At 40.2% G+C, this 21,384-nt stretch overlaps 1 protein-coding gene and 1 long non-coding RNA gene across 7 annotated transcripts in view; one reads left to right on the forward strand and one right to left on the reverse strand.

The window, feature by feature from the left end:
- The window catches only part of LOC140630943 (uncharacterized), a 78,800-nt gene extending 67,651 nt beyond the window's left edge, over window positions 1-11,149 (reverse strand). For 5 of the 6 annotated variants that reach the window (XR_012028625.1, XR_012028626.1, XR_012028630.1 and 2 more), the window contains exon 1: window positions 10,680-11,149. This is a non-coding gene — a long non-coding RNA (uncharacterized lncRNA). The remainder of the gene's footprint in view (window positions 1-10,679) is intronic. The other variant, XR_012028627.1, reaches the window with a different exon arrangement.
- A 253-nt stretch (window positions 11,150-11,402) lies between these two features.
- SIK2 (salt inducible kinase 2) overlaps window positions 11,403-21,384 on the forward strand; it is a 123,082-nt gene continuing 113,100 nt past the window's right edge. The window contains exon 1 of the mRNA XM_072821939.1: window positions 11,403-11,588. Within this exon, the coding sequence (XP_072678040.1) occupies window positions 11,454-11,588 (135 nt within the window). The 5' untranslated portion in view covers window positions 11,403-11,453. The remainder of the gene's footprint in view (window positions 11,589-21,384) is intronic.

Genomic DNA, 21,384 nt, shown 5'->3' on the forward strand with positions numbered 1-21,384 from the left:
CTGAGCATTTGGTGTGGGAAAAGACCAAAGGGTAAATCCCAGTCTATGTCAACCTCCAGTGAGTTTAAGGAGGGGAGAAGGGATAACCCTAGGGTGAGAGCACCAGAGTACCATCATTAATTGCTCTGGCTGGGTATCATGTCATCAAGCAACTCTTGAAGTCAGGGCCCTATTTTCAGACCCACTCCACCCTCCACCCCTGAAGGAGAAGCAGTCTTAAGAGGAGGTACTCTTCGATTATAATTCACCAGCCCTCGGGGCTAGAGGGAGTTGTGGTGGCTTGTTCCATAAATGCTCAAGGGCAGTCATCCCCACCAGCTTTTCACACTCTGGCTTCTGGTTATGAGGCCACTGAAACCAGTAGTCTGAGCCTCTGTTGCTAATTCCACAAAGCCTTGCAGCATTTCTTTTCCTTCAGTGCCTGTGTTTCTTGGTCACATCACTTCAAAGAATGAAGAGAGAGACCAGGCAAAGAGTGGTAGGCAGCAAAGCAAAGTTAATTGGGTGATAGTACAAAGCTCCCCAAGCCAGAGTGCACTCCAGAGGGTTGTCCTGGGAGTTTCTAAATCTAGGGGTTTTTTATGAGATTGTTGTAGGGCTGTTTTAATCTTATTAACCCTCCATGTCCTGTCACCCAATCAGGTTTTTGTACACATGCTCATCTACCTATCAGGTAGTTGTTTATGTGGCAAAGGGTGGAGCGCTCCTTTCAGGGTGGTGTAGTATAACAAGATGGGGTCTTTTTCCTTTTAAGGGTAATTTCCTCTTAGGACAGGAAGGGGTAGGGTTGGAGGAAGGGGAGGGTTGGTAGGGAAGGCTAGCCCCTGCCTGCCTTTCTTCCAACTATCCGCCATTAAAAGTGTCCTGCCCCAGGTTTCAGTTATACACACAGATATGTGTGTGCACGCACACACACACCCCATGCTTCCCTGTTCCTGGACATTTTTCCTGTCCCCCCACCCCCATCATTTCCTAGTTTCATGATGATTTTCCTCTACAATTCTTCCAAGATTGATCTTGGGGCCAGCATCCATCCCCTGGTAATTTCTATCTTGGCTAATTTAGAGCTTTACATAGATTTATACTAGGCAAATTATGAAACGAGTATCCTTTGGGAGCTTGGCTGCATTCAAAATCTCCATTACAATGCTTACCTAACTGAACGTCTTATCCCTATCATCAAGGTCTCTATGCTATTCCTTGCCTTCTTCACATTCCACTAATTGATGCTTATCTTTGCCCTATGGAGATACCTTATTAACCCCATCATGAAACTAATGGGGAAAATTAGAATAGCAGAGAGGAAGGCCTAGAGACTTTTTCTCCATGTAAGCAAAGTGCATTTAAATTGTGATTTTTCTGAAGGCTATTGCATTTGCTTTGCTTAATCCAAAGGAATAAGGCTTTACAGAAGGGAAGTAGCAGGCTGCTGGGGGAGACATTTTAGGCAAATGTGATTTTTTTAGCTTTCAAATTTCAACTGTGTAGAATCACATATCCATATAATAATTCCAATTAATGCTTATAAGCTAACAACAATTATTGTATAAGTCAACTTGTATCTTCTCAAGTCTAATGGATCAAAATCTACTTCATGATTTGATATATAGAATATCATGTAATGTGGTCCTAACCTACACCATCAGCCTATCCTTCTAATATCCTTTGTAACTCTTCAGTCGTGATATTTTCAGCTTCTTCCCACCTCAAGATACAAATCTTTCCACTTTCGCTGGTAAAGTTCTCCCTACATCTCATGCCCTGGCTTACTCCTAAATGCCATTTCCCTAGGGAAACTTCTTGACCTCTACACCCCCAGACCAGATCAGGACCTCATGTTACACAATCTTATAGCAGGCAGTACTTTTCTTTTAGAGCATTTACTGTAATTGAAATTAACCAGTGAAATATATGGAGAAGAGGGAAATTGGTATAACTACTGAGAAGCAGGAAAGAAAGCATTTGAATTTTTTTTTTGAGCAAATAAATATCCAACGCTTATTATGTTCCAGGCATTGTATCAAGTAACTTGGAATATAGTGGGGATAGAGGTAGACCACTCCTCTTCACTTTAATCACCCATTCTTGAGGATCTTCCCTGGATCTTACCACCACCTAAAATAATATCTAACTCAAATATACCAGCACAGACATGACTCTTTCTCAGGATCTTCCCTGCCCTCACTCTCATCTCATTTATACTTCACAAATTCTTAAGTCCTCCACTTTCTCATCCATCTCCCTGTCCCTTCTTATCCTCCTGTATTTCTCTCTCCAGACTGCATGGTGCTTGTTTTCAGTGGATTTTTCTTGCCTAATTCTCAACTCCCTTCCCCCTTTAACACTCAGCAAACTCCAGCCCTGTATCCATCTGACATCCAGGATACCAGACATTGCCGGAAAAGTCCCATGAGCATGTGGATTGGTATTCCTACCAATTCATGGTTTTCCCCCCTCACTTGAACTATCTTGGAACTTCCTGTTGCCCAGCAAGTTTGCTATGTGTCCTAGGCAACTTCCTCCCTCATTCTCATTGCAGATTTTTCACACCTCCACAACTCATCTAAAGCTTCCATTCCTCTACTCTCACACTCTGTGGATGGTCTGCTTCCTACTGCACAAAGGGTACTGATGCCAATGGTAAAGATTCTGCATTGTAAAATACCCACTTACCTGCAGACAAAGCAGCCTTGCTTCCTTTCCAACCTACACTTGAGTAAAGGAAGCATCTCACCTCCTCACCAAAGAGTCCTTTGTGTTCTAGATTTCTTTGTCCTTTGCTCTCATCACCTCTACTTCAATCTCTCCTCTGACTCTTTCCAAAAAATTAAGTCTCTACCAATTTAAAAAAAAAAAAAACAACAGCTTCTCTTGACTCTATGTCCCATCTACCTTCATTCTTTCACAGACAAATTTCTTGAAAAAAAATAAAACTGTCTATACTCCTTTTTTGTCACACTTCCCATTCGATGAATTCTTTCCATCTTTACCTTGCTTGAAATCTTTTTCATGATTGAGAGTATTACTTCCTTTTTGAAATTCTTCTGCCTCTCCTTGGTAGGGAGGGGATGCTTCTCTTATTTTCCCATTCCTGTGAGTGCTGATTCTGTTTTTTCCTTCACTCTTTTATTTGGAAGGAAGGGGTTTAAGGGGAGAGGTAGGTGGGTGACTTGTTTTTGTATTTTATATTAAAAAAAATTTTTTAAGATTTTATTTATTTGAAAGAATGTGTGAGAGGAAGAGCGAGACAGCACAAGCTGAGGGGAGGGCCAGAGGGACAGGGAGAAGCAGACTCCCCACTAAGCAGAGATCCTAAAGCAGGACCAGATCCCAGGACTCTGGGATCATGACCTGAACCGAAGACAGATGCTTAACTGACTGAGTCACCCAGGTGCCTCTGTATTTTTATCTTTAGACTAGTGAACTAAGCAAATAAATTTTAATCCCCAGTCTTGGAGACTAAAAATATATGTAAATTTAAAAATAATTTTTGTAGTTACAAACAAGAAATTTAAGTTCAAACATTTAAACCATCTAAATGAATCTGGTAAAATTAGGTCCAAAAAAAAATTTTTTTTAAAATTAGGTCAAAATTAATAGTCACCAAAATTGGATAATTATATTAAAAAACAAGTGTACACAGTTGTGGCTCCCAAAATACACCTACAAAACCAGAAAGAACAAGTCTACTGGTAAATTAGATAATAAGGCTCCAGTTTTTACAATATAACATATTTTCTAAGACTTCAGATGAGAAAAGAATGACTACTTACTTGTAATGTTTATTCCCTTAAGAGATGAGTCATAATGGTGAAAACTCAAAACCAGGCCCCTCATGAATCTGTGGGTGTATCCCCTGAGCTGTGAGTAACAGGTGGCTGCAATGTCTTCTCCTCAATGCTTGGTATTCCCATTGCATGATACCCTCTGCATCCTTGACTTCACCTAACGGTATAATCAATCTCTAAATTTTCTACCTAGTTCTCTCCACTGAGCTCCAGAATTATGTATCCAGAGCTTATAAACAGCAATAAGAACACATAGCTCCTAGCACAACTCACTCTGTGCCAGCACCCAGTCATAATATATGTTGATATTGGCAAATTATTTGTCTTCACAATATCTTCATATATATTAGAGAAATAAGAACTAAGTGTCTGAATGAAATAGATTGTATGTTCTTTGCGACTGGGTTCAGATTTTCATCCACCTTTGTATGTTTAGTGTCCAGCAGAGTAAATGGTACATGGTAAGCTCTCAGTAATTGGTTGCACCTGTTACTCCTGTCAAAAGCCTGGTAGCAATCTTCAACATCTCTGTCTTCCTCATCCCTTACATTTCATCACTGCCACAGTTGGAATCCATTGCTCCAGCAGCTTCCTACCAGTTGCAGCTTCAGAATTTCTTTGAAGGGGTTGAAGAGCAGCAGTCTGGCTAAAAGGAGAAGAGAGAGCCCTCCGTGACTGGGTCTCCTATCTTTCCATTTTGTCTGTGAACTCTTTCATCACTGAGTCTCAAAGTCCATAATTGATGGCAGTTATCTGAGCGCATCATGCCTCTTCATACCTTCAGGACCATCATTCATGATGCTTCTTCTTCAGATGCTCATCCAAGCTTTTCCCACCTGGGCAAGTCTTACTATGCCTTCACAATTCAAGTTTCATCTTTTGGAAGCCTTCCTGCAAACCCTTAAATTAAGCTAAATGCTTCTCCTTTAAGCTCCCTGTGCAAACCTCTTCTCTTGGCTCTCACCACATTAAATTACAAGTATTTGTTTATGTGTCTACCCTCCTCACAATAATCTTCTGAAGTAGGCCCTGCTCTTAGCACTATTTAACAGATAACAAACTAAAGCAGAGAAAGGCTACCCAATTTTCCCAAGGTCACCAGCTAAGAAGTAGTAGATCCACGATTCACATTCAAGAACTCAGATTTTAGAGCTCCCACTCAAAAGCATAAGATCCCCAAGAGCAGAGACTAGCTTTTTCACGTTTGCATCCTCAGTGTCATCTATGGTGCCTAGCACATGAATGCAATAAATGTCAAAGTAAACTGCATTTGTGGAGTTCTGCTTAAAAGTTCAAGAATTTCAAAAATGACTAAGATACGATTCTTAAAGAAGTTCACAAACACCCTATTGAGATTAGGGGAGATTAGTAAAATACTCCAATAATAGGAAATAATGAGCTAAATGGAAAGGAACTGAGAATTGAGTAGCTTGTACTTTGAAATGTTGATATTAGAATACTGAGGACCCTCTTTAGAATCTTATCCCAGTGGTGCCTGGGTGGCTCAGTTGGTTGGGTGTCTGCCTTTGACTCAGGTCATGATCCCAGGGTCCTGCTCCATGGGAGCTGGCTTCTCTCTCTCCTCTCTGCCCATGATCTCTGTTGCTATCTCTCTCTCAAACAAATGAATAAAATCTTTAAAAAACAAACAAAATCTAATTATAAAACAAAACAAAGCAAAACAAGAATCTTATCCCAATAGTACAGACATAGAATCTTCCTGGGGGCACCTAGGTGGCTCAGGCAGTTGAGTGTCCAACTCTTGATTTCAGCTCGGGTCATGATCTCAAGGTTGTGGAATTGAGCCCTGTGTCAGTCTCCACACTCAGTTGAAATCTGCCTGAGATTGTTTCCCCTCTCCTTGCCCTTCCCCCTGCTGGCATTATCTCTTGTCTCTAAAATAAATAAATAAATCTTAAAAAAAATATCTTCCTGGAACTCATGGTTGTATGAAAACCCAACTCCAATGGCTGTTGACCAATAAATTGTTGGACATCAAACTGGAAGACATCAAGTGACAAGCTCTAAAACTCTGGCCCAGGATTTGCCCTGTTTACCAGTTAACCCTACCCGTCATAAGCCATACACTGTGGTAATTATTCTTTATATCACTGTTCTGGTACAATAAAGATATAGAAGGCATGCTGATAGAACTAGCCTATGGCTCCAAGAACAAAGATTAGGTAATTTGATACATGGCCGAGTAAAGAATCAAAATGGTTCTATTACCTCGAACAATGAGCAAAATCAGTAAGATGACATTTTAACTATCAGAATTTCCATTTATATTTATAAAAAATCAACTGCCCAGGAAAATGGTAATAATAATTGTTATTTCTAAAGACCCAGAAATTTTAGTTGGCCTTAATCTTAACCCTGGGCTATAGCTGCCAAAACCAGCACAATCTTTGGCTGACAGAGTATGAGTAGAGGTCTAGATCAAAGGACAGATGGGCCAGTGTTCTGCATTGCTTAGACTACACCTGGGCTACTGTGTTCAGTTTGGGGAACAATATTTGAAGAGACATTGAAAAGCCAGAGTCCAGAGAAGCACAAGAAGAAAGGGGAGAGAGCTAGAAACATAATTAGCTAGACTGTGAAGTTGAGAATGTTTTGCCTTGACAATAGAAAAAAAATTACAATAGGTATGTGTCTGTTTATAATGTCTTGCACCAGAGAAAAAGAACTAAAACTGGACAGAAGTCTGAAAAAGCAGCTTTGAATACAATATGAGTGTGTATTTTTTACTGAAATGAACTGTTTCACATAGATTACATGTGAGACGTGTAATGAAGCATGAAGCATGAAGCAGGAAACCACGGCTTGATGCCATCTGTCAAGTGTCTAGAGATTTCTGTATCAGATGGGAAGATGGACTCCTATGATACTCTCTGAGATCCCTTTCAAATTTAGGATCCTAAGAAAATCTGTCATCTGGGAGAAGATACAAAAATTTTGAAATTAATTTCAAAGTTTAGAGAGACTCACATGTTCTTCACTAGAGAAGATCCATTGCAGCTAAAACTACACTTGAAACATTGAAACCTGGGGCATGGTTATCCATCCTTTAAAGGAGCCAAAGAAAGTTTTGCTTAAATAATGTCAATCCTCTAGTTTTATTTCCATAATAGTATCTTCAATATAGTGGCACTCACATTTTCATTAACCTGACAGATTGATGCATATTTTGGGAATACTTCTATTTTATACCCATGAAAAGCTCTTGTAATTGGCACAGGTCAGTGATTTGGATTTTCTGATGTACTTTCTGTCTTGTGAAATATAAAAAGCAAAGTATTCATTTTAGCTTTTTAATCTCTTTTTTCTAAGCAAGGTCCTGCAATAAAGATTCCACCAGTTTTCTGTTTTGAACTAAATCTAAATTCAGTCCTAAGCCTACTGGTAGGTTGACTTTTATTCAGTCCTAAAAGGATAATACAGCAAAAAATGCAGATGTTGTTCATGATCAAGGAAACATGGTACTTGTCTTTTTTTCAAGTTCATGGGCTATCAGCTTCAGCAAAATATGTACAGCACTATGTGAACCATGAAGGTTCTTCCCCCTCATATTTCAAATCACTCTTTCATTAACTCTTTGCTAACTCTTCTCCTCATTCTACATTTTTTTCTAAGTTCAGTATGTTATAGAATTCTTATCTCAGCTTCTCACCAACATTAATTATTTATATATGTATACCCTTTTGGCTTTTGACATGTTATCATTTTTTAATCAACTGAATGGCAAATATAGTGAACTCACATTAGCTGGGCATATTGCATATTAGAGGTCAAGGAGATAGGAAATCTGGTATCCAGAGTACTCTACCTCATTGATACTAAAACTAGAGATGAAGAAGATGGGAATTAAATGAAGCCTCTCTTACCTTCTCTTTCTTCCTTTTATATTCTTTCTCCTGATGTGTGGTGGTGGTATGTGTTTGGTGGGGGGTGGGGGAGGAAAGGAGAGGAGAAGAGACACACAAGATTAAAATTGCAGAGGGAAAAGTAAATCTCTTGGACTGAGGAAACAGAGCTGAATCACAGAGTCCAAGCTTGCAATACTTAGAACCCTGGAGAAATGTATGCGGACTATTTACAGCCTACTAGTAATTTTCAGTGGTGCACCTGCTGCATTTCCAAAGGGGCAAGGCTTATTTTTGGCACAACCCCTCCTACTTACTTCTCCTCTATCTCTGGCTTCTCTTTCTCTGACCTCCAGACACTCAGCATCCTCATACTGATCTCTGGTTTGCCAAAAACCTGTTGGTACTCCCTGCCATCTCTTTCTCCTCTTTCCAGCTCCAAATCAAGTCTTATTCCCAGACTGTGCAAGGAGGTAGTTGGCCTGGTTATCTGATTAAAATAATCAGATAGAAAAGAGTCTGATTTCTGTTTGAAATATGTACTTTAAAGGAGGAGGTGTTAGTTTTAGTTGGGTCTTTATTTGCATTTTCTTGTTTTTTTTTAATATATTTTTTTATTGAAGTTCAATTTGCCAACATATAGTATGACACCCAGTGCTCATCCCGTCAAGTGCCCCCCCCTCAGTGCCAGTCACCCCATCCCCCAACCTGCCTTCCCTTCCACTACTCCTTGTTCATTTTCCAGAGTTAGGAGTCTCTCATGTTTTGCCACCCTCTCTAATTTTTCCCATTCATTTTCCCTTATAATCCCTTTCACTATTTCTTATATTCCCCGTATGAGTGAAACCATATAATGTTTGTCCTTCTCCGATTGACTTACTTCACTCAGCATAATACCCTCCAGTTCCATCCACATTGAAGCAAATGGTGAGTATTTGTCGTTTCTAATGCCTGAGTAATATTCCATTGTATATATAGAACACATCTTCTTTATCCATTCATCTTTTGATGGACCCCAAGGCTCCCTCCACAGTTTGGCTATTGTGGACATTGCCGCTATAAACATTTGGGGTGCAGGTCCTGCCATTTCACTGCATCTGTATCTTTGGGGTAAATACCCAGTAGTGCAATTGCTGGGTCGTAAGGTAGCCCTATTTTTAACTCTTTGAGAAACCTCCACACAGTTTTCCAGAGTGGCTGTATCAGTTCACATTCCCACCAAAAGTGCAACAGGGTTCCCCTTTCTCCACATCCTCTCCAACAGCATTTTCTGGTTCTTGAGTAAGTAGCTTTTCATCAAATTCCCAAATTTCCACTCTCAGAGCACTTAAACACATTCATCTAACTGGCAAAATGTATATGAAAACTCTTTGAGTTCAGGTATATATATGTGGGCTCCTGGTCTTGTTTGACAAATCCTCATCCTACTCTCCTCAATCCAGAAATCTCCCCCTCTTCACTTTTGCAAACAACGTAATTCACAGCAGAATAAGATATTGCTTGGGGAGAGTGCAAGACAAGCACAGTGAGCAGGTGGGCAGCCCAAGAACCAGCTGATTTTACACAAAGAATATTAAATTAATGAATACATATACACAGATATTTTCATTTAAAAAATTAAAACAGAGGTTGCAAGATCAATGCAATATCTACCATATACTCTTTATCTAGATTTACCAGTGTAACATTTTTCCACATTATCTATCTTTGCTAAACCATCTGAGAGTAAGTTACCTATATCAAAAGCTTTTATCCCTAAATATTTCAGTGTGTCTCTTAATAAGGGTACACTTTTTCATAATAATTACAAAATTCAAGAAGCTAAACATTTAAATAAAACTATTATCTAATATAGAACCTATATTAAAATTTCAACAATTGTCCTGAAAACATTCCTTCATAGCACTTTTCTCCGAATTCGGGATTACATGTTGCCTTTAGTGACAGTCTCTTTAATCCCTTAAATCTATAAGAGATTTCAGCCTTTTCTTTGTCATTCATGACAATGACCTTTCTTTTAAGAGTATAGGCCAGTGGATGAGTAGAACATTTCTCAATCTGAATTTTTCTGATTGTGATTAGATTCAGAATATGGATTCAGAATATATACGGGATCTTGTATCCTATCCTTGTATCTCACATCATAAGGGCACATCATGTCATTTTTTCCCATAACTGGCTACATGATTATTTGGTTAGGGTGGTGCCTGTCCGATTTCTCAACTGTTACTACTTTGTCATGAATAAGAAATCTGAGGATACTTTGGGAGTATGTAAATATCTTGTCTCGGTGATTTTAATAACTATTTTAGGATTTTAAAATCTATTGACTATTCCATATCAGAATCAATTATTACCACAATGGTTGCAAAATGGTGACTTCCTAATTTCATCATTTCCTCCAGTGTAATAGTTGTCAAGAATTATTTCTCCCCTCCTGCCTTTATAGTCAACGTTTTAAGAATAAATATGCCTTTGTGTATTCTTTTTGGAAATTCATTGTGTTATAACCCATTTTGATCCTTACTCACTGGTGATGCTCAAATTGTCCCGGTTTTGGTAAGTGGAGGGGTAGCTTTCAAGCTGGCTCTCGTTTCCTTTTGACATGTGCTCCATTACTCTGAAAATCTTGTCTCCTGGCACAAGAGCTTCGTGGATATTTCATACTTTCCCTCTTTCTGCCCTCAAATCATCCATTTCTCAAGTCTGGTTCCTTTCAGCAGAGCTTGGCATTTAGAAAGCAAGATCTGAAGGCATGTGTAGTCTATGTCAAAATATGAAAATCACTGTGTTCCTGTTTCCTTGGGCCACTGCATGGAAGACTGGTGTGTGGTGGTCTGCAATCCTAGCTCCACCGTCACCTGCACGCCCCTGGCGATGGCCTTCCTTCCTTGGGGTTTGACTTATCACCTGAAAAGAAACTGGATTAGGTGCCTTTGCAGGGTCACCGACACGTTTGTGCATCTGGCAAAAGCTACACTCCCATCTCCCCAGAGACCGTCTCAAAAGAAGCAAAAAATTCGCATACATTTTAGGAGGAGCTGAGGCTCTGACGTCCGTCCCTGGCTCTGGCTCGGGAGCTCTGTGTGTCTTCAGACGCTGACATTCCGTGAGGACGTCCGTGAGCGACCGTGCTGCTGTCAGAATGATTCCTCAGACATCAACGTGTGGAGGGATTTATGTAGAAACAGGATCTCTATGGATCCGAAGAAAGGCCCGCGAGCAACGCGCTGCCTCAGGCGGTCCTCCGCCGCGGCCGCAGCTGCGGGCGCTGGGCAGGCACAGGTGAGAGGTTTTGGCGGGAAGGCCCCCAGGTGGACGGAGAGGGCGGGGGCGGGGGAAGGAAGAGCGCCGAGCCGGTGCGGGCCGCTGCACCCCTCCGTTCCGCCCACCAGGGCCCGCTCTTGCCCTTCGGCTGGGCGGCCGCCCCGCCCCTGGCAGCCGCGAGGCGGCGGAGAAGCCCGGGCGCCCGAGTCCGGAAGGAACGCGCCGTCCAGGCCCCGCCCGTCTCCCCCCGCGCCCGCCCTCCCGGCCGCCGACGTCTGCGGGGCTCCGGTCGCCATGGCGACCAATCGAGGCCCGGGCCCGCCCCCGCCTCCCGGCCCCGGCCCCCTGACGTCGGCGCACGTCAGCGGCGGCGCGCGCCTGGCTGGGCCCAGCCGAGCGGGAGGGAGCGAGCGAGGGAGCGAGCGGAGCGGCGTCGCCGGAGCCCAGCCGCGCCGCCGGCCCGCCAGCCCGCCCGCCCGCCCGCCCGCCCGCCCGCCCGCGCTCCAGTCCGCCGTGTCTAGCAGCGGGGCCCAGCATGGTCATGGCGGATGGCCCGAAGCACTTGCAGCGCGGGCCGGTCCGGGTGGGGTTCTACGACATCGAGGGCACGCTGGGCAAGGGTAACTTCGCTGTGGTGAAGCTGGGGCGGCACCGGATCACCAAGACGGAGGTGCGGCCCGGGGCTCGGCGGGAGTGCGAGGCGGGCGTCCGGGGGAGAGGGGCGGCCGCGGCGGGCGGGTGCGGGCGGACGGCTGGGTCTCTAGCGGCGGCGGGGGGCCTGGGAGGCGCGGGGCCCGGCACCGCACCCGCACCGCACCCGCACCGCACCCGCACCGCACCCGCACCCGGGGTCGTCCGGTTGGGAACCCGGCCACCCGGCCGCCCGGCCGGGGCTTCGCCTTGTCTGCGCCGCCCGCGGTGGCCGCACGGAATTTCTCCCCGAGCCTCCCACCCGGGCCGTGACCCGGTCTGTGGCCTCCGCTCCGGAGCCCAAGTTCCGCGTCTTCCCTGCTCTCGGCGGGGGGTGGGGTGGGAGGGGAGTGCGGGCGCGGGTGCTCCCGGGCCGCGCGGCGAGGGGCCGGCTGCGCCCGGGCTCCCGGGCTCCGGGGCTCCGGGGCTCTCGGGACGGGGCACTGCGGCGCCCCCGTGAGCGCGGCGCCTCTCCCGGGCCCCGCGGGGAAGGGGCCCCGGTGGCCGGGAATGCCCGGACGGCCATTGTCCATCTCCTCTCCTTCCTTTTGCCCGACAGCGTCTCGGAGTGGGTGTCAGGCGGGCTTGATCCCGCGCCTGAGGCTTTTCCATCTAATACTCCAGACAATAGAACGGGTTAGGATGGTCATCTCTGCGTTGGCACAGCGGGCGGCTCGGTCTCGCTCCGCCCGGGTCGCCCCTACCAGGTGCGCGTCCTGGCGGCGCACACGCGTTCCCTAAGCCACCTCGATCCTGCGTCTCTACTCCTAGAGCCCTCAAGCTGCTTCCTGGCGCTGAATCCGGCAGCCCCCACTCCGCGGCACATTCTGATGCACCGTACAGATTTCCTCCCCAGTCTCCCTTCTTACCTAACCCGCCCCCCTTCCTTTCACTGCCTCAAGCTGCTCTCCTCAGGGTCTCTATTTTAAGACGTGCAAATTAAATACTTCAGGAAAACAGTAGAAACAAAACCATTCTTTAGAATAAAACCTTGTGTTTTTGATGTACTCTACCCTGCCTTAGTGTAGTTGTTCTGGAGTTTCGTCCCTTTTCGGGTTGTTGTTTTCTCTCTCTCTCTCTCTCTCTCTCTCTCTCTCCTCTTTCTTCCCTTTCCCCCAGTTTTCATCCTACTCAGTTTTTCCCCTTATTCGTGCGAATGTGCTACAGTTTGAATATGCACTAACCTACGAAATGGATTTTCAGAATGGCTGTGGGAGGTGAAGGACATTTGGAAACTTCAGTGATTTTTGCTGCTGTGGTTCTTGAAAGTTTTGCTTAATGTGAAGGAATCCATTTCCAAAAAGCAGGGGCGTAGGTTACTGTGTCATCTTCACTTTTTGCCCGCCCCCCCACCCCCCACGGTGAGGTATTTCAAATCCGACTTCTTTTATATACCATCAGGACCAAGGTCACAAATTTTCTCTCACGAATTTTACCATTCTTACTAATTATACTAAGTTCGTGATGATAAATAATGTGACTGTAGTGAGATCACTGAATCTTGATCCCAGCATTTCTAAAAATGAAGGAATTGATTCCATTTCTCTAAAGAACCATGGCCTAATGCCATGCTATTTCCCCATAAATTACATTCAAAGAAGGCATTTTTAATGTGTATTTTTATGAGTCCTTGCTTAATGATTCTAAAAATCAAGCAAATTGTGCACTAAAGAAAGCTTCTACAGAACTTTGGAACATTTTTATGTCGGTGAATTCCAAACCCATTAGTTCATAATTTTTTTTCCTCATCGGCTTTTATCTGTATTGGTCGCGAGATTTAATTAACTCGGCTGTTCCTTATTAGGTCAAATATAGATAATAAGTTATCTATTTAAAGCTGTTTAGGTGGAGCTGGAAATGAGTGACACTTTCTCTTGAGGTTGACAGTTCAAACCCAGTCCCTTTTAAACTGATATATCTGGTGGAGCTAGGGGGCGCTGCGGAGTAGTGCCGTGGTTTGGCTATCAGATCCTGAGATCAATGCATTTGTAATATTGAAGGCACGGGTCAGATCGTGAAAGATGGCTCAGATCCCGGTATATATGTGTAAAATGATTTACTTTAAAAGCTAAATTTCTAGTCCATAGAACCTGTCTCCCTTTGCTTTTCAAAAGAAAACATGTGAAAGAAATAATGTGAATTTGAGATGGGTGAATGTTTCTGGTAATTTGGTTGTGAATGGAAATTTTAAAGTTTAAATTTTAAAGAGAGGGAATGAGGGAAATAGGGAAACTAATGAAGAGAAAAGTTCTCGTAGATCTCAAGTTTTGCAAAGTTGCCCTGTAAACTTTTGTGGTAATTTGCATTAAGAATTGTTTAGCAATGGCACCGATACATTCGTTTCTTACACTATTAATGAGGATTTTTAAAGCAGTGTTATCTTCACTCATTGACTGGATAAATATTTCTGTCTTCAATAAATACAACTGCCTCAAATACTATATAATTAAGATGGCTAATGGAAACCTTAAAGTTTTATTTACCATTATTTTAGGTTCTCATTGCTGAACGTACTACAGTAATTAGAGTGAAAACAATTCAAGTGGCATGAAGAGCAGTATCAGCCAAATACCATGATTATACTTTTTATAGAAATTTCTTCAATATACTATAGTATGGTTTAAGATCAATATAAGTTTGTGTTTTAAAACTTAGAGGGCTTTTTTTCCCCCTATGTTTGAACCCAACGCAAATTTTAGGGCTTAGTATAAATGTCTGTGTGATAAACAATTGGACCTTGTTATTTTTACTTGGCTCTCTCTGTCTCTTCTTCCCAATCCCTGAAGAATGATGTATTTTCTACAGAGCTTGGGAGATCCAAGACTGTTTGCCTTTTAGGAAAAGAAAAATCAGTACACAAAAAGAGATCTTCATTTTGGTCTAATCTATCAAATAGCTTAACATTGATTGTTTAAGAAGTATAATTACATCATCATCTGAAGCTGTATTCTCATGTTGGATCTCTATGTAAATTTTGCACACAAAAGGGAAGGCAGGTGGTGGAAGAATCCAGCTTCCTAATATAATACTTCAGAAAAGCTTTGTAGTGTTGGTTTCTGGTTTATGAATTAGAGTAGCTAATTTTATAAAATTAGCATAATGGGAAAAGAATAATAGCATTTAGACTGTTAAACTATTTTAGGCAATAGTGGTTGCTATTTTGCTATGCTGTGAGTGTCCTTGAGTAGTGTTTTATTAAAACAGTGCTAGCAAAGAATTTTTTCCTTCTAATTGTATGGCTAGTTTTTTGTTGGATTTGTCAAATAAAATTCCAAAAAAGCCATTTGTGCCCTTGAGTTGCTTTTGTTTTCTATTAAAGAAATAGTCTTACTGTAGAAAACATAAAGAAGAATATACAGTGCACAAAAAGTACATGTGCAATTCCTCCACCAATCGGAGTAAATCATTCTCATGGCATATTTCCCTCTAGTCTTTTTTTAAAAAATATTTTTTTCCATAGATGAGATCACATACCACATACGCTTATATAAATTGCATGCTTTTTTCCACTTTATAGCATATTTTACATGCTGTATAAAGCAGTTGTATTACATACAACTTTATAAACTTTTTAATAGCTGCATAGTGTTCTACCTTGTAGATGAATTCTGTCTTATTGAACAGTTTTCATATTATTGAACATTTCCAGTTTTCACTTATGGTAAATAATTTGGGTGAATAACATTTGCATATGTAACTCTATGTCTGCAGTTTTTTCTGGGGGAGGGGTCAGAAAGGAGGAGTGGAATTCAGAGGCAAATTCCTAGAAAGGAAATTACCTGGATGCAAAAACTGGTAGCAAGAACATTCTGAAAACTGCTTTTGTTCACTGAAAAGCTTTCTGTGTGTATTTTGGGGCTTTTAATTTTAGGCATAATTCTTTGCTACCTTAAAATGTAAGTATTTTTAAAGCTTTCCAAATAAAGTATCAAAATTGCATTTTAGAGCAAGTGTAGAAACAACAAAAAAAGAATTTATACCCTGATTACAGTGTTTCTTGAAGAAGAGAACTTATTTTTTAATACATTTGAATTTTATATCTTCCTTTAAAATTTTAGGACTCCTCACTAGTCTTGGTATTAATCTTATGCTCTGAAATATTCCATATTTTAAGAAGCAGCTATACTATGTACAACAGAAGGACTGGTTACCAGATAACTTAAGCGCTATTATTTGTATCTGGGTCTGTGTATGGTCTTTATAGTGTGTTGAAGTGAAAATTGTATTTGTCCTGAAATATATGTGCTGTATGAGAAACTGTTGTCTAGTTTCTTGGCACTCCAGACAAGTAATGTTTGTCATATTATTCTGCTAAATATTGCTCAAAAGGATCTGTTCTTTTTGGGGAGTGGTTGGGGACAAACATCCAAAATAAGAGTTGTGTAAATTTTTATATTCTGTAGAAATTTTTAACTTTAACAGAGTTTAATGCGTTCTGATTTTAATTCCACTGGGAAATTCTGAATATCTGGCAATTAAGAAAAACATTTATTTGGAAATAACTGAAACTGGCTTCCATTCCTGGATTCGTATGCTGACATTTGACTTATGGGCCAGTGCTGATGATAGAGTCAACTTCTTGGAGCCAAATGGATTCCACAAATTCATGAATATGCCATTCTTTTCTATATAGTATACCTAGGACCTCTTCTTCTACCTCTGTATTTTTGAAAAAAAATGTTTTTAATGTATTAATATGCCTTTATACAGAACACTTATGGGGAATGGTTTCTCAACCTTCAAGGAGAAACAGTCCTTATATCCAGTTTGAGATTATTAGAAGAACAAGAGGCAGCTATATTTGGGGATTTCATCAGAAACTCTTCATTTCAAATATATTTTTAAAATACTTTAAACAGTTAAAGTGATAAATGATGGAGGAATTAGACTGAAAAATGATGCTAAAATTTAAGTCTTCTCTAAGATAAACATAGTATTTATGAGTCGCCCCCCCCAGTTAAAAAAAATATTCATGTTCATTGTAGATATTGTTGAAAAACTCAAGAAAATAAATATCCTTAATGCTACCATTCAGACCAAGATATCACCACTATTTAACATTTGGTTCATAGCCTCTTAGTTATTCACATTTATTGTATGTGTCAGTAATGAATTTGATGTCATCTATACTTAATTTTTTTTACTTAATGTGTTAACACTTCCCCGGGTTAAAACAAACAAACAAACAAAAAAAGTCTAGAGCATTGTTAAATAGCATTCTTACATATCATATGATTGTATTTTATTTCATCAGTTTCCTACTATGGAACATTTAGATCGTTTCTCTATTTTGCTGTTTCTCTTTCTAAGGCACTGTTTCAGAGGGTGTTCTTGTGTGTGTGTGTGTGTGTGTGTGTGTGTGTCTTTGTGCACTTATCTGTAATTCCCTCAGGGTAATCCCCTGGCGATAGAATTCCTGGGTCAAGCAATAAATATGTCCCTACATCTACATCATACTGTCTGAGATGCCAAATTATCCTCTAGAAATGTTGTATCTGTTAATTTTCACCAGGAAGAAATAATTTACCAGGAATATTATTTTTAAAATCTTTCCCAGTTGATAGGGGAAAATAATTTTTATTTTAATTAACATTTCTGATTTAACATTTTTCTTTATTTTGATTGCATGGTTTTATAAGACGACTATTTCTTTTGTGAATTGCTTTTTTTGTCCTTTGGCTCATTTTTTAAATTGGGTTGTCATTAATGATATGCTTAAATAATTTTAAAGATAGAGTTTTTTAAATCATTTCTTTTATAGTCTTAATCCTTGGTTCAATTTCTATGGATCTAAAAATGTAATGACATTAACCTTTTCTTCAGTCTGTTTTCCTTACCCACCATTGGAAAAGTCAGATTAAGTATATAATTTGAGAATTTATTGCATTATATAGATTCTTATATTCAATTTTGAGGTGCCTGGGGAACTCGGTTAAGTGTCTGCCTCTTTAAGATCAGTTCAGGTCATGATCTCAGGGTTCTGAGATTGAGCCCCAAGTTAAACTCTATCCTCAGCAGGGAGTCTGTTTAAGATTCTCTCTCTCCCTCACCTCTGCCTCCTCCCTCCCTTGCTCATGCTGTCTCTCACTCAAATAAATTATTTTTTTAATAAATAATAACAATCCATTTTAAATTGGATTCTAACTTATTTATACTTAGAAGATAACTAGAGAACTCCATGTTAGTTTTACTATTTACTTTCCCTGCTTTCAGAAACCCTTTCTTTGAAGAACCGCTCAGTCACATTGACTTGTCAATAAAATGTACGTGCTTTGATGTATAAGCTTGTAAAGTACATTTAGTGTTTAATCTTGAAGATCTAATTGTATGATAAGAATAATGCTCTTTGGTACTCTAGAAAGACTGTGTACAATTAGTATATTACTGGTAAATAGCACTGAAACAACTGTTACCTGAGATGGCAAACATATGTCAATCCCTTCTGATTTTTTTTAATAGAAATATTGTTCTTATTGTGTAACTTCCTTATAAAGTCCCCCAAAGCTACTTTTGTATGTGTGGTTTCTCTAAATGCATAAGATGAATATTTCTTTAATGAGAAGTAAAAAACAACTTTTGTTAAATTATCAAAAAGACGGGATAACATTACCATTAAATTGCATTTTGAAAAGAGAAAAAGTATCTTTTGTCTGTCATCATAAGCTTTCACTTCTGCTCATACAGTTAAACCCTTGTCTTCGGTACAAATTTGCATTTTATATGTTGTTACTTTTACATGTATTGTGTTTTACTTTGTTGGAAACCTTTATAGTAGTCTTTTCATTAATATTTAAATTTTAGAAAATATAGCCATTTTATAGAAAGTTTAGAAAATAAAATGAAAATGACTAATATTTCACAAATAGAGAAGTTAGCATATTTGATAAATATAATAACTTCATTTTTTGTTTTTCCTTTTAGAAAAGTAATTCATGCTTGTTGAAGAAAAATTGCACAGAAACCTATAAAGCAGAAAAGTAAAATAATCTACAGTTTTTTTCACCCACAGATTACATTTTTGTCATAGTTGTATCTAGTTTTTCCTGGTCTTCTTATATACCTACCTCGTGTTGAGACTGCACTTAAACACTGATTTTTTTAATTTAATATTTTCGTTTAAGCAATCCTCTGTATTATTAAGAAAAACTATTCTAGGGACACCTGGGCGACTCAGTGGTTAAGCGTCTGTCTGCCTTCAGCTCAGGGCATGATCCTGGAGTCCCAGGATTGAGTCCCATATTGGGCTCCCTGCATGGAGCTGCTTCTCTCTCTCCTATGTCTTTGCCCCCCCACCTCATGAATATATAAATAAATAATTTTTTTTAAAAAGGAAAAAACTATTTTTTTGAAAAAACTATTTTAATAGCTGTGTAACAGTCATAACATAAGCTTACTGTAATTCATGTAATTACCACTTGTTTCTATTTTTATATTATAAATAATATTCATTGAATATATTTACAAATAAGTCTTAACCCTCATTTCAGATTTCCTTTAAATAATTTCTCAGGGGAGCCCCTGGGTGGTTCAGTTGGTTAAGTGACTGCCTTCAGCTCGGGTGGTAACACCGGGGTCCTGGGATCGAGCCTCACGGTTGGGCTCCCTGCTCAGCGAGGAGTCTGCTTCTCCCTCTCCTTCTGCCCCTCCCCCACTCATGGGCTCACTCTCTTGGGTAAATAAATAAAATCTAAAAAATAAAATCTTTGTTTAAAAAAATATTTTAAATGAGTTGGAAAAATTAGGGTGACAAAACATGAGAGACTCCTAACTCTGGGAAACGAACAAAGGGTAGTGGAAGGGGGGGAGGTGGGTGGGAAGATGAGGTAACTGGGTGATGGGCACGGAGAAGGGCACTTGATGGGATGAGTACTGGGTGTTATATGTGTTGGCAAATCAAACTTCAATTAAAAAAAATTCTCAGAAATAGATTCCTCAGGCTAAGTGAGATGAGTGATGACAGCGTTATATTACTTTAAGTTCTACAATGATTCAACAATTCTATACATTACTCGGTGCTCATCACAGTGTGCTCTATTTTTGTTTTTAATTTTTTTAATTTGAGTATCATTGATACACAATTCTACGTTATTTTCAAGTGTACAACTTAGTGATTTGCAAAAATTATATATACATTATACGGTGTTTACCACAAGTGTAGCCATTATCAGTCCTGTTACATTGTCCTGTGATGTTGCTTTTACTGCATTATTGACTATATTTGTTAAACTGTGCCCTTTATTCTGTGACTTACTCATTCCAGAAATGGACGCCTGTATCTCCTTCTCTACTTCACCCAGTGCCCCACCTCCTTCTCTTCTGGCAACTATCAATTTGTTCTCTGTATTTATAGGTCTGATTCTGTTTTTTGTTTATTCATTTGTGTGTGTGTGTTTTAGATTCCACTTAGGAATGGAGTCATATGGTATTTGTCTTCTCAATTTGATTTATTTCACTTAACATAGTATCTTCTAGGTCCAGCCACGATGTCTGAAATGGCATGATCTCACCCCCTTTTTCCCTTAATCTCACCCTTTTTAATGGCTGCATAATACTCCAGCGTGTGTGTGTGTGTGTGTGTGTGCATGTACATGCATGTGTGTCACACACATATACACAGTATTGATGGACACTTAGGCTGCTTCCATATCTCGGCTATTGTAAATAATGCTGCAATAAACATGACTCCATACATATTTTTTTGAATTAGTGTTTTTGTTTTCTTTCAATGAATGCTCATTAGTGGAATTAATGGATCATATGGTATTTCTATTTTTAATTTTTGAGGAACCTTTATACTATTTTCCACAAGTGGTCTTGCCAGTTTATATTCCCAACAACAGTGCAAGAAGGTTCCTTCTTCTCCAGATCCTCACCAATACTTGTTACTTGTCTTTTTTTTTTTTAATTATTGATTTATGATAGTCACACACACAGAGAGAGAGAGAGAGAGAGAGAGAGAGAGAGAGGCAGAGAGAGAAGCAGGCTCCATGCACCGGGAGCCCGACGTGGGACTCGATCTCGATCTCGGGTCTCCAGGATTGCGCCCTGGGCCAAAGGCAGGTGCCAAACCGCTGCGCCACCTAGGGATCCCTGTTACATGTCTTTTTGATCTTAGTTGTTAAGACTGGTTTAAGTTGATAACTCATTGTGATTTTGGTTTGCATTTCAGTAATGATGAGTAATGTTGAGCATCTTTTCATGGATCTCTTGGCCATCTGGGTGTCATCTTTGGAACAAGGTCAATTCAGATCCTCTGCCCATTTTTCATTTGATTTGTTTTTTTGTTGTATGAGTTTTTTGTATATTTTGGATATTAACCTCTTCATAGATATATCATGTGCAAATATCTTCTTCTATTCAGTAGATTGCCTTTTTGGTTTTTTGTTGGTTTCCTTTGCTGTGCAAAAAGCTTTTTATTTGGTGTAGTCCTAATAGTTTATTTTTGCTTTTGTTTCCCTTGCTAAAGGAGACTTATCTAGAAAAATGTTGGTATGGCCAGTGTCAGAGAAATTAAATTACTTCCTGTGCTCTGTTCTGATTTTTTTATGGTTTCAGGTCTCACATTTAGGTCTTATATCCATTTTGAGGGTTTTTTTGTTGTATGGTGTTAGAAAGTGATCCAGTTTCATTCCTTTGCATATAGCTGTCCAGTTTTCCCAGCACCATTTGTTGAAAGGACCACCTTTTCACTATTGTACATTCTTGCCTCCTTTGTTGTAGAGTAGTTGACCATACAAGAGTATGATAATTACTCTAAGATCACACTGTTTTGATTA

This window comes from Canis lupus, chromosome 3 (genome assembly GCF_048164855.1).
Source record: "Canis lupus baileyi chromosome 3, mCanLup2.hap1, whole genome shotgun sequence".
In the NCBI taxonomy this organism is placed as follows: domain Eukaryota; kingdom Metazoa; phylum Chordata; class Mammalia; order Carnivora; family Canidae; genus Canis; species Canis lupus.